Raw genomic sequence first — 13,959 nt, forward strand, 5'->3', positions numbered from 1 at the left:
TCAAGATGCTTTGTACTCATGACTTGACACATTAAATTGACACTCATTTGCACAACTAAAGGCAATTTTTTAAGTGTAAAAAAGGAGTAACACTGAGAATTCCACAGATGGAGCAGCTACTCTATCTGGTTCTGGTATTCCAGAATCCTCAGCTCAGATAAAGAACAGTAGTGTAAGAGGGACTTGTTTATTGTATCAGGTCACCATTTTGTGTGTTTTGAATAATAGGTGGCCCAGGAAGCGGAAAGGGTACACAAAGTTTAAAAATTGCAGAACGTTATGGATTTCAGTACATTTCAGTGGGAGAGTTATTGAGAAAGAAGATCCACAGTACCAGCAGCAATAGGAAATGGAGTCTTATTGCCAAGATAATTACAAATGGAGAATTGGCCCCACAGGTATTGCTGTGTAATTTGCTTTTATTCTCAAAATAAATATATAAACGACTTTCTGTGTGCTAAGGTTAACTCTGCTGTTTTATTTTTTATCTTTATAAGGAAACAACAATTACAGAGATAAAACAAAAATTGATGCAAATACCTGATGAAGAGGGCATTGTTATTGATGGATTTCCAAGAGATGTTGCCCAGGCTCTGTCTTTTGAGGACCAAGTAAGACTGTTTCCTTGTATTTTAAGTGACCCACTTTTGGCTTAAAATTTTGCGATTTAAAAGAAATATGTGATATCTGGGAAGACTAGGTGTATTTTTTAATGAATTCTGGTTCTTAACAAGGAAATACATCAGCATGGATAGTCTGAGGTTATTTTTTTGGCAAATAATTAAAAATTGAAACCAGTGCTTGCCAAAATGAAAGATTAAAAATGAATAATAGAATTTATTATTTTGATTAAAAATAGAATTTTCTCTAACCTTTGAAATACTTTTTCTAAGATAGTTTTTAGTATTTAATTATAAAAAGAAAACCTTATTCAGTAATGCCCAGAGATATAAACTATCATCCTATACTTAAAGTTCTTTCCAATTAAGAAAGCCCTTTTATTGAGTCAGGAAATTCTGAACCTCTTACCTGTATGAAGAGAATCTAGCTGCCAAGATTTTCTTAAATTTGAGTAAACTATGCCTACCCTCTCAATACCTAATACATCTTTCTTTCAGGAAAATGAGTGCATCAGATTACATTAGATACCTCTTTAATCTTTTAAAAACTTGTATGATTGATTTTTTTATTTAAAAATTTGAATTACAAAAAGTAATATATGGTCATACTGAAAGTCCTGCTGTAAACAAAGCCCATTCCTCTTCCTTTCATTCTCTGGTCTTCCTCTCTTGTGAACAGAAACACTGTTAAGTTAGTTATCTTAGTTACCTATATTTCTAGTCCGTGTATGTGTGTGTGTGTGTGTGTGTGTGTGTGTGTGTGTGTGTGTGTGTGTGTGTGTGTGATGTGTGCTGATGCTAGGGCTTGAACTCAGGGCTTGAGCACTGTCCCTAAGCTTTTGTGCTTAAGACTAGTGCTCTACTACTTGAGTCCTAACTCCACTTCTGGCTTTTTGGTGGTTAATTAGAGATAAAAGTCTCATGGACTTTCCTGACCAGGATGGCTTGGGACTGTAATCCTTAGATCTCAGCCTCCTAAGTAACTAGGGTTACAGGTATGAAATACCAGCACCTGGCTTTAGTGACTTACAGACATACACCCGTGCACTTGAGTACATTTGTTTATCTACAAATGTATTTCACATTTTCAAGCCTGTTTCCAAAGTGTCCTCCAAAAAGTCTTTTCCAGGATAGGTGCTTGTGGCTCAGTATAATCCTAGTTACTCAGGAGGCTGAGATCTGAGAATCATGGTTCAAAGCCAGCCCAGACAGGAAAGGCCATACTCTTTATCTCCAAGTAATCATCAAAGAGTCATAAGTGGAGCTGTTGCTCTTCCAACTAGATAGAATTTGTATTTTTAAAAATTGCTAACCAATTGGTGAGAAATGACATTTCAGTTTCCAAATTTACACTTTCTAATTAAAATTGTGGATAGTCAATGCTCAAATACTTATTGACCATTTTCATTTCTTCTTTATATGAATTTTCTGCTCTCCTTTGCTTGTCTCTCTATAGACTTGCTGTCTTTTCCTTGTTTATTTGAAGGAGTTAGTATAATATAAATACTGTGTCAGACAGGATTAGGCACATTACAAAGTAGGCTTTTGTCTCACACAAAAGAATCCTGGAGTTATACAGTTCAAGGCCAAAAGTAGCTCTATAGAGCATCTCTTTGAATACTCTGGTTTGCTGGGAAGACCTATTGCTTTAAATTGTCTTTCCCTGCTGGGTGCTGGTGGCTCACATATATCATCCTAGATACTCAGGAGGCTGAGATCTGAGGATTGTGGTTGGAAGAGCCCATGCAGGAAAGTCCATGAGACTCTTTATCTCCAATAAACTACTCAGAAAACGCCAGAACGCTGGGTCTGTAATCCTAGCTACTCAGGAGTGTGAGATGTGAGATCGTGGTACAAAGCCAGCTCCGGTAGGAACATTCATTAGACTGTTATCTCCAATTAACCACCAGAAAACTGGAAGTGGCACTGTGGCTTAAGTGGTAGACTGCAAGCCTTGTGCTCAAGAGCTCAGGGACAGCGCCCAGGCCCCACAACCGACAAAAAGAAAAAGCCAGAAGTGGTACTGTGGCTTAAGTGGTAGAGCACTAGCCTTGAGCACAAAGAGGCTTAGGAACAGTGCCTAGGCCCTGAGTTCAAGCCCCAGGACTGGCAAAAAAAAAATCCCAAAAAACAACAACCCCACAAACTCTAACTCCCTTCCTTAGTTCGTCATCGCCTTTTAAGTCTCAAACCTCTGATGCTCACTCAAAGGTTTTTTTTTCTGTGACTTTGAAGAGAGTAAAAGTAGGCAGTGTGTTTGTGTTACTGATCTGCTGCCATGTCACATTGCTGTTGGAAGTGGGTGCTATGGTAGTGTGATTTGTGGCTGACTGAACATGGCAGCCGGGTAACAGACATTCATCCAAACCCCACCTCATGTGTGGAGTGCCCTGTAGTTAGTAAGTTCAAGCAGATACAGCTACCTGATTATTTTTTCTGATACTTTCTAGTTTGTGTTTGCTTGGTTGCTTTGATGGTGGTGATGGTAAGGATGGAATGCAGGGCTTTGTACTTGCTAAGCCCATGTTCTACCATAGCACTACTTATCCCCCTAACTCTCTCTGTTGCTTTTTAAATGTTGTTGAATACGTCTTTTTTTTCCATTGATAATAACAGAGGTAGATCTCTAGGTTTTTATGATCACCTAAAAATAAAAATGGCCATTAACTAACATTAACTATCAAAAAGCCCCGTCCAATCTAACCCAAAATATTAGTCTTTCATCCAAAGAAAAATAGCTCTGCTGTCACTAGCTTAGGCCTTGTTCACATTCTGAAACCTAAAGTGTTATTTCAGAATCCTGAAATCGCTATTCCTTGGACTTGCAGTGTGGTTGGAGTGGGAGGGAGCAGGGAGTGGTGAGACCTGGTGGCTGCCTGCATGGGGGAGGGGGGGAGAGCTTCATTGCTCTATAGAAGCTCTCCTTTGTCTCAGCTCATGTATGCAGCCTAGAGTGTTGTGTCTAGGGTTTGTGATTACCTATCAGTAAACTTCTTAGGATGGTTTGATCTTTCCAAGTAGAATGTACAGGCACTTACATTTATGTTTTTCAACCATTCTTGTGAGGTTGAAAAAAATCCGATTTAATATTTCCTTAAGTTGGCATTAGTAGCAGTCTGGAGTATCTCAGCTACTTTGACAGAATTGAGGTGCCTGAGGTGGATGTCCTTATTGATAGTCCTTTCAGGAATAAAGCTGAAATGTTTATGTGAAATACTAGAGTTCCATTTACTTCACGCTGTGTATTGGCTGAAGTTTCTATGTTCTTTTTTGTCTGCTGCCCCTTCTGATACGAAATGCGTGAGAGCTTTCTCCATCTATTCTTTGTACCTCTAACATTAGGTGTATGTCCAGAAATTCAAAATTCATCATCCAGAGGGAACGTAGATCCCACAGGATCAGTATCGCAAATCTGCTCCCATTTGAGATACCAGATGCAAGGCTCAGCAAATACCTTATACCTCTGACTAAGTGACTAAATTTAGAGTTCACACCAATGCTCTCACAGGTCAAATAGTTCACTAGAATGACTCACAGAACCCAGGAACAACCAAGTAGAACAGTAAAGAGGAAGGAAGAGAAGCAGGAATTTGCCAGCTCTTCCCCAGCATCCTACTCTTCCCAAATTTACAGATGGTCACCAACTTTAAAGCTCTCAGAACCTTTTGGAGAAAATTCACATCACCTCATGCCCAACCTCCTTTTGCTTTCCTTGAGGTGAAAATCTAGGGCCATCCTCACAGTAACCTCATTATCATAACCATGGTGCTGTCATCCAAAGGGATTTGTTCAGAAGAACAAAGGACTTTCCTATGACTTAAGGAACTTCAATGGCTTTAGGAGCTTTGTGCCCTGAACAAAGAGTATATATTTTTCTTATACTGCAACTCATGTACTATATACACATGCATGTAACATATTTTCCCCAAGGCTTTTCTGCCACAGGTCCAGAATGTTAGAAGAGATGCATTTCTGTCAGCAACCTGTGAATGGTGGTACAGCCACAGAAAAACCATGTCTGGGAATGTGGTCAAGTGGACATAGCTCAAGTGGTAGAGTGCTTGCTCAGCGTGTGAGCTTCTGGTTTGATTGTTGTACCACAGAATAATAAATAAACAAATGAACAAGCTTATTAAAGTTTTTTTTCCTCTAGAGAATATTCTCAGTGTAAACAGTCCACAGTGACAGCCTTTTCTTGAAGTCATGTAAGGATTATGATTCCTTCCCAGGCCTTCTTGCATCTCCTAGGACACTACCACCACCACCACCACCATCAGCACCGTCATTATCATTATCATTATCATCATCATTATCTGTGTGATCCAGACAGGGTTGTCAGCACATATGAGTTCTAGTTGGGAAAGAGAACATGAAGGCCTGAAGTCCCTGACATCTATCATTTCTAATCACATGGCATTACTGAGAATTTTTCCATGCTATAATTGTGAACCACTGGGAAATGCGGTCCATATGGGCAGCCAGGTACAAATTCATCACTGTACAAAGTCTAGAAAACTATTAGCTTCTACCAATTTGCCCTGCAAATTTCTTCCTCCCACACAAAGTACTTTTCCCTTAGCAAGTAAGTGAGCTTGATCTGTCCCCATAAAGCCTCATTATTAGTTCAAGCTCTGAGAATCGACAGTTCTCATTAGGTCTTTGAGTCCTTATAGGCACTCACTAATAAACTAAACTTCAGTTTCTTCCTTCCTTGTTACTAACAAATGTGGAAATACAAAGCTAGGATGAGTAAAGGATGCTATTTAATAAAGGAAAGTTGAGGGATGTATATACTTCAATCACTGAACCAATCTCATAGCAAATCTCATGAGGCAGGACTGCAAGCAGGTCCTTTCTTACCCCTCAGTGGAGGATGTGTCATGATTGACCCATTGATAACTCCCGAGTCAGCTATTTTTAAGTCATTGTCTTCTAAGATTCAGGGTTTCTGTGAAGTTCTTCCTTGTTCATTACCCTACATGACCGCATCCAAGTGGCATATTGGATACTATGCCTTCCTTGGAACCTATTTTAAGTTTATAAAAAAAGAAAAAGAGAGAGGGGGAAGGAAGGAAGGAAGGAAGGAAGGAAGAGAGAAAGGAAGGAAGGGAGGAAGGGAGGGAGGGAATACAAGTTTTTTCTGTCTAGCCTTTTAACTAGTGCTTTGAACTACATCCAAAGTTACAGTTATTATAATAATTATAGATACAACAGATTTATTTCTGTGTTTAGTCATTGTAGTAGCAGTTACCTTGATATCCTCTACAATGCAAGTTTATGTAAAAGGCAGTATCTTTGCTCTCTGTTTGGCTTTTCTGATGGTGATGGGGGTGTTAATGGAAGTTCTTTAAGCTATAATTGCTTCATCTCCTGCTGTTTGGAGACATGATGTCAGCTGACTTTCAACTTCAAGAGGCCCTGAATTGCTGCATTCTTTCCTTCTATGTTGGTCAAGAATTAGTCAAGAATTGGTCAGTTCTTTCTTGAGATCATTGGAGTTTTTTGAAATACATCGCTAAATGTAACAATAAAGCAATTAGCAGATATTAACATTTTAACCCTTTCTAGCAATTTTTATTACAGATATGAGTTGCAACTGTACAAAGAGGTTTCAATTTAACATGTCTACTTATGTGTACAGTACATCTAGATCAGTCACCCCTTCTATCATTCTCCCCAATCTCTCCCATCTTCACTCATCTCAAGTGTTGTAGCTCAGTTTTCCTGTATGTACATTGACCAGTATGATTGCATTTGCCCACCCTTCCTCTTATCATTCAGTTAAGACATGTCTCAGCTTTCTGACATTCATTTTGTTGAGCTGCCTGTTAATTGTTCAAAGGAATCAAACCATGGGATCTCAGTCCTGTGTATATATACCATCCTTTAGTCAATTCGATCATACAAATGTGCATATGGTCTGCATGTGCTTTTGTATTCAGAGTATTGTGATATCACTTTATGCAGCCATAGGATAAATTCACTCTATCTTTGTGTGAGATGAGAATAAAATCTGTCCATGTCTTAGCTTTGAAAATTGGAACTAGAGGCCTGGCTTTCGTGATAGAGTTCTAACCATAAGCCCGAAGTCCATGCAAAAAGTATAAGGCCCAGAGTTTAAGCCAAAGCACCAACACACACACACACACACACACACACACACACACACACACACACACACACACACACACACACACACACTCACACACACACACACACCGAATTAGAATGACATTACCCTGAAAATAATTTTGATCTTTTGGCCTTCGGAAAGGATCTTAGTAGTCCTTAGTGGTTCTTAGTCCTTGAAAACAACTGTCCTAGAACATGGTTGACATACTTGTGGTGAAAGATTTATCACTGCTGTGCCCAGGTTCCAGTTGCTTAGAAGATGACAGAGAGTGTGAAGGAGTCACATTCCATTTCTTAAGTCCCCAACTTGTAAGGCCCCACATATCAATTCTAACTCTCCAAGATGAGCACTCAAGTCACATGGCTACATCCCACCTACAAAGCAGATTCAGGAATGCAGTCAAGCCATGAGTCATACCTGCCTACAGAGCTGTTATCCTGGAAGAATGGAAAACAGTTTGATAGGCTACTAACATTTTCTATCACAAGCTAAGTGCTGTGTGTTGCTTTGTTTTTCCTTCCCACCCTTACTTCTCAGCCCAAGAACTAGGCTTGGCATTTCAAGACCCAGTGATGACTCTTCTTATTCCCAAACTAGCACCTGGTTGTGTTCTTTGGGATTTGTCTAGCACTTCCTGTCTATGTGAAAAATATCTTCTCACTTTTGGTGTGATTAAAAAGTATAACAGTGGGCTGGGAAGGTGGCTCAGTGGTAGAGTGCCTGCCTTGCATGCCTGAGGCCCTGGGTTCGATTCCTCAGCACCACATAAACAAAAAGAAAAAAGCGGGAAGTGGTGCTGTGGCTCAAGTGGTAGAGCGCTAGCCTTGAGCTGAAGAGCTGAGGGACAGCGCCCAGGCCCAGAGTTCAGGCCCCATGACCAGACCCCCCCCCAAAAAAATAAATAAAAATAAAAAGTATAACAGATTAGGAAAGGGAAAGAAAGCCTAAGATCTCACCAGTGGTGGAACAGACATATAATCAAGATTTCACTAAATAGCTTACAGCTTACAATGAAATTCTTTTTTTTTTGTTTCTCCAATTTATTTTTTTTTAATTGTAAAGATACTATACAGAGGGTTACAGTTACATGAGTGAGGTAATGAGTACACTTCCTCTTGAACATTGTTACCCCCTCCATTGTTTTCCCCCTATATCCCCTCCCTCTTTCCCTTCCCCCAAGGTTCTTCCGGAATTTCACAGTATTGTGGAATAATGATGCTCATTTAAAGTCACAAGTTCATTCTAACTTTCCTGGAGCAAATTGTCTATCATAGTCTGTAACATATAACGGTGTTCACATGTTATATACCATATATGTGATCAGCAGCATGGGGATGTTTGGTAGTGGTTCAACCAGATGAGTGGGAGTTCTTTGTTTCTTAAGTCCTGTTGGTTTTGTCGTATCACCTAACATTTTGGATTTAGTATCCACTTATCAGGGAGACCATGTACTGTTTGTCTCTTCGTTCTTGGCTTACCTCGCTCAACATGATTCCTTCTAGCTCCATCCATTTCCCTGCAAATGCCATTATTTTTACAATGAAATTCTAAGCAGTGTTTTGGTGTGTGTGTGTGTGTTTTTTTCAGCAGTAGAATTTTATATTCCTTGGGGTGAAAATGGGGAGATTTTCCTAGTGAAGATTTGTTAGCTAAACAATCAAGTTGAAACCAATCTATGGTCCATTATTGAAAATAGAGGAGGTAAGCTTATAGCAAATCTATTTTAAAAGAAACCAAAAACTGACAACAATTAATAATATACCAGCTATAAGGTCCTAGCTAATTTTCAAATTTTATAACTAGTCACACATTCTATAAGCCCTACTACTTTTTATACTGCTATTTCTTCAGGGCTATTTTTTATCATTTAATAACTTGTACTCTTTACTGTGTATTATGTTTTTGAGGTCTATGTGGATACGTAGAGCCTTTGCTCAGCCTGACAACTGTTTCATAGTGTTATATTCTTTAACAATGCCATGTTTTATTAGTAGACATTTAACTTCCTTTAAAAGTTTGATTGTTCCAAAAATACCATTGCCTACATTTTTTTGGTGTCATTTTTTTTATTGTGAAAATACCGTACAGAGGGGTTGAAATTACATGGGCAAGGTAATGAGTACCATTCTTATCAAGCATTGTTGCCTCCTCCTTTGTTTCCCCTTCTCATCCCTTCCCATCCTCCCTCCCGGTCCCCCCCCCTCCCATTGCCTACATTCTTGCATACATCTTTTTTATATATGTCAAGATGATCTCTAAGGATTATTTCTAGAAATAAAATTTTTAGGTTACAAAAAAATCTCTACCCTATGTGTGTGTGTGTTTATTCTAGATTCTATAATTTTAAGTCTATATATATATATATATATATACATTAATTTTTTATTTTTTTGCTGTACTGCGGTTTGAACTTAGGGCCTGGCACTGACCCTACTTCTTTGGCTCAGGGATAGTGCTCTACTGCTTGAACCACAACTCAACTTTCAGATTTTTTTAGTGATTAATTGGAGATAACAGTCTCTCTGACTTTTCTTGCCTCAGCTAGCTTTGAACCATGATCCTCAGATCTCAGCATCCTCAGCAGCTAGGATTACAGGTGTGAGCCACTGGTGCCTGGCTGTTTTATATTTTTATTAAAAAGTGGTCCTGAATTTGTGACTATCTTTTCCCTCTTTCCCTTCATCTCAACAGTACTTTATTTCAGTCATTTTTATGTTTGGCAATCTCATGGATTAGGTATGTTTCTGTTTTACTATTATGATTTGCATTCTCCTAATTCTAGTGAAATGAAACATCAAAAATATATTTATTGACCATTTAAATTTTCTCTTTTATGAATTGTTAAAACATAGCTCTATGTGTGTGTATCAGTATTTTCCTCGGGCTTTTGCGCTATGGTTTTAAAAAATTGTTCCATCTAGTTTCATTTTTTACAAACTCTGTATTTTCTAGTTGATTTTAGTTTGTCTGGATTATTAACGTATTTATTCTATTTTCATTAAGTGTAATCAATAGCATGCAGTGGGTGTTGACCCTCAGTTGGCCTGTGCTCTTAGCTACTTTTGCTGACTTTCTTGAAGCCTCAAGTTTTCCTTTGAAGAATCAGAGAAGTGCCTGACAAGATGGTTGTGAAAATCAAATGAACTCAGTACAGTTTTTCTCACCATTCCTGGCTCATAGTAAATACTCAATAAAAATTAGTTACTACTATTCCACCTTGTTGAGAATGAACACTTCTTTGATTCACTCCTTTGATTTGAAGGGCTCCTTTGCCACTCCTTTTGGTCAGAAGCTTTGAAGGGGAATGGACTCTTTCTAGGGGCTGTTTTTCAAATTGATTGATAAAGCTCTGAAGATGTCAAGGCTCCCTGGGATAGATCAGCTTTTATTTTGTATCCTGAGGTCCCACCTAAGCCTTTGCTTAAAGAAGGTTTTGCCTTGCTAAAAATGGCTGAAAACCATTCCAGACATCTGTCAGCTGGAGCCCAGGGACATTCACACTGCTAGGCAGGAAGCAGTTGGAAGCCCACTAATTAGCACACTCTGCCTCCTTTATCCTTATCTTCCTGATCCTGAAGCAAAAAAGAAAAATTGATCATTTAAGGCCAAAGGTGATGATAATCCAGAGTTCCAAAATGAGCCCATGGCAGAAAAACTGACACTGGCACTGTAACTTAAATACATGATCTTATCTGACATCAGTCCTGTGAGGAGGCTGGAGACCCTCCCCTTTCCACATTAGCTCCTGACAGGCTCACTCCTCGTAGAGTCCCCATCCCTTTCACTGTAGGTCTCTTTTCCACCCTGTTTCCTAAAAATGTATCTGAAGCAATCTGATTCATTTACATGACTACCAATAGACACCTGTAAGTTTAAGATGCTCACAAACATACATCTTGATTTTACATATTTAAAACACAACTCCCTCCATCCTGCATACCATCTTTTGCTTTCTCCCCATTTCTCTCTCCTGGAGGATGATCCTAAATTGCTGTTTTCTTGCCTGTCCTATTGGGTTTATTTATCCATTTGTATGTGATATTTCTTTTCATTTCTTTATTTGAGGGAGATCAGTACTGTACTGGGGTTTCTACTTATGTCCTTGTACTTGCTAGGCATGTGCTATATCATTTTTTTACTTTTTACTTTTAGTTTGTTTTTATAGTAGGGTCTCATTTTTTGCTTTGATTAGCTTTGGACAATGATCCTCCCAATTTCTAAGAGCCTCCATAGTAGCTGGGGTTTCAGGTATGTATCACTATGGCTAACCTCCACATCGGTGTGATTTTAAAACCAGCAGTGGTTTGTTGTCTCAGCTGCCTTGTTAGAGTTCCATATAGAGCTTCCTTCATGGTTTATTGTGATGCTACTGAGATTTTTCTTCTAAGTATATACAAAAATCTTTCTTATTTCTATGACTCAAACATAATAGAAATCCAAACTTTTATCTTCCAGTGTATTTTTATATACTGATCAATATTAAGGTGACCTGATTTTGCTACTGTGTCTATATTTTTATACTAGTTTTGGTGCAAAATTCTTTATTCTGGAATGATACTTATATCTGAGTGTACATCCATTAGTGTTGATTTTTGTCAAGCTACCACTTTATTCTCCAACATTAGCTGTTGGTCTTCTATTTTACAGTAGGAAAACTAATATTAAGACAAGTTAAATAACTTGCTTCATCCATCAGCAGTCAAGGGCAGTGCTAGGGATTCCCAACCAGGAACAAAATGGCATCTAAACGAGTAACTTTCTCTAACTCTGAGATCACAAGCTGGCAGCTTTCAGTTTGAATGTGGGTTGCAGACATTGTGTGTGTGTGCACACACGCACACGCACGTGCATGCTCACACATATATGTGCATTAATGTACAATGATCCTGGGGCTTGAATTCATGGTCTGGACACTATCCCTGAGCTTTCTTTGCTCAAGGCTAGCACAGCTCTATTTCTGGTTTTTGTCTGGTTAATTGGAGATAAGAGTCTCACAGACTTTCCTGGATGGGCTGGCTTCAGACTGCTATCCTCATATCTCAGCCTCCTGAGTAGCTAGGATTACAGACCAGGTATGAACCACTGGAATCCGACAGCAGACTTTTTTTTAATGCATGTCAAGCCAGGTATCATGGAACACCCATGATCCTAACATTCAGGAGGGTGAAACAATATATGAGTATCTCTGTGCATGTCAGTTTTTTAAATTGGAAGACTACAAAATTAAAAGCCTATTCTGCTTTTCTTGAAAAGTTTTAGAGATTTGGAAACCCACAATCCACATTCTTTTTTTTTTTTTTGGGTCCGGTTGTGGGGACTGAACTCTGGGCCTGGGCGCTGTCCCTCAGCTCTTCAGCTCAAGGCTAGCACTCTACCACTTGAGCCACAGTGCCACTTCCGGCTTTTTTCTTTTTGCTTATGTGGTGCTGAGGAATCGAACCCAGGGCCTCAGGCATGCAAGGCAAGCACTCTACCACTGAGCCACCTTCCCAGCCCCACAATCCACATTCTTGTATCTTAGTCATGATTGTTGTTAGGCAGGGTAGACATTCTTAATCTATCACTGTCCTCTCCTCAGCCCAGCCTTACCTCCCCATCGCCAGCTTGGCACTTATGATATCAAACCCTACAGCCCTGCTTGTCCTACCTGTGTCTCAGCTCTGATACTCAGTCATGGTACAACCATTCCTCATATACTGTGTGTACTGCTGCCCTGTGTATCAGGATGCTCTCAGTACAGGCTGTACTCTCGCACACAGATGGATGAAGTCGGACTCTCTGTATCATGGTGTTCCATCCAGTTCTTGAGGATTCTCCTAAAGACTCAGCCTGAAGGAAGGCCATTCTTGCTTCTCTGACACATATCTGTAAAAAAAAAAAATTAAGGGCGGAGGTGGCTGTTAGCTTGATTGACAGAAGAGGAAAAATAGAGAAATAGTTCATATTAGTTGTGATCATGACAATATGGAACACACATTAAGAATTTACTCTATGCCAGACATTGTTCAGACTTTGTATATGTTAAGGGTCAAAACAATCCTAGGATGTAAATGAAACAGCTTTTCCTATTTCGCTTGTGAGGAAATGTAGATTCAGTTTACAAAGAGGCTGAAGAATCTACTCAAAATCACACAAATATAAAAAGACAGACGGAGTATACACTCAAACAATCTAGGTAGTTTCTGAGGCTTTAGCTATATACTTTTAGAAACATAGATTAATATGCCAGGTATTCTTTAACTATAGTTGTTACAATGTTAATTTTATAATATAAAATCAGACCTAAAATGCAGCTTAGTGGATGAGTGCTTGCCCAGGATGGGTCAGATCCTGAGTTTGATCTCTAGCATTGCAGATATGAGCATGCACATGTGTGTGTGCACACACACACATACACACACACATGCACACAAAGGAAGTATAAGCTAAAATCTATTTATACCAAATGAAACATCTTACAACAAGCAAAAAAGGCTTGAATAATGGAATAATATTTGCAAATAGAATAGATACAGTGTTTTTAAAGATACTATTTAGTTGTGGCAGAAAAGTAAAGTGAATAGGAGAGAAGACAACTGGAAGGGAAGGTCCACTGTGATCCAAATGATTAAATGACCTGGTCATCTCAAGAGTAGCTAAGAGCTTTTTATATTCTTTCATTTCACTAACAATAGATATTCTGAGCTGCTTGAAGACTACTATACTTTGCCTTGCAAACACAAATAAGAATGTATACATGTGGCTTCTATGATGTAAATTGTGATCATTGTTTAAGAGGTTAAATCCTGACCTTAAAGTGATTTTATACAACTGTCTATTGATTGCATATATGATCCTGAAGTCATTTCTTAGAACACGGGAGTATACCAAATTTTATATAATTTTTTCAGGTTCTCAGCTTCTAGTTTCTATAATTAGAAGATAATGATATAAATTAATGGGGTTTATATTTACCTTCTCTCAACATTTAACCCATACTACTCACCCTATGAGTGAATCTGGAATTGTTTGTTTTGTAAAATCATTGTGGTCTAGTTGACAATATTGCAAACTGTGTTACTTCATTCTAATCCATTGTTTAATGATTATATTGTTTTTCCATGAATTATATGGTGATCAACATGTTAGCATGGCAATATTTTCACATAGTTTTTTGTTTATTGGGAGTATGGGTTTTGGGTGGAATTTTTAGTGTTTTGCATGGAA

At 38.7% G+C, this 13,959-nt stretch overlaps 1 protein-coding gene across 3 annotated transcripts in view; it reads left to right on the forward strand.

The window, feature by feature from the left end:
• Ak5 (adenylate kinase 5) overlaps positions 1-13,959 on the forward strand; it is a 251,680-nt gene that overhangs the window by 15,062 nt on the left and 222,659 nt on the right. For all 3 annotated transcript variants that reach the window (XM_070007330.1, XM_070007332.1, XM_070007331.1), the window contains exons 4-5: positions 229-398; positions 498-611. In XM_070007330.1, coding sequence (XP_069863431.1) covers positions 229-398; positions 498-611 — 284 coding nt within the window. The remainder of the gene's footprint in view (positions 1-228; positions 399-497; positions 612-13,959) is intronic.

The sequence above is a fragment of the Dipodomys merriami genome, unplaced genomic scaffold (genome assembly GCF_024711535.1).
Source record: "Dipodomys merriami isolate MVZ:Mamm:240054 unplaced genomic scaffold, mDipMer1.0.p SCAF_7, whole genome shotgun sequence".
Lineage (NCBI taxonomy): Eukaryota > Metazoa > Chordata > Mammalia > Rodentia > Heteromyidae > Dipodomys > Dipodomys merriami.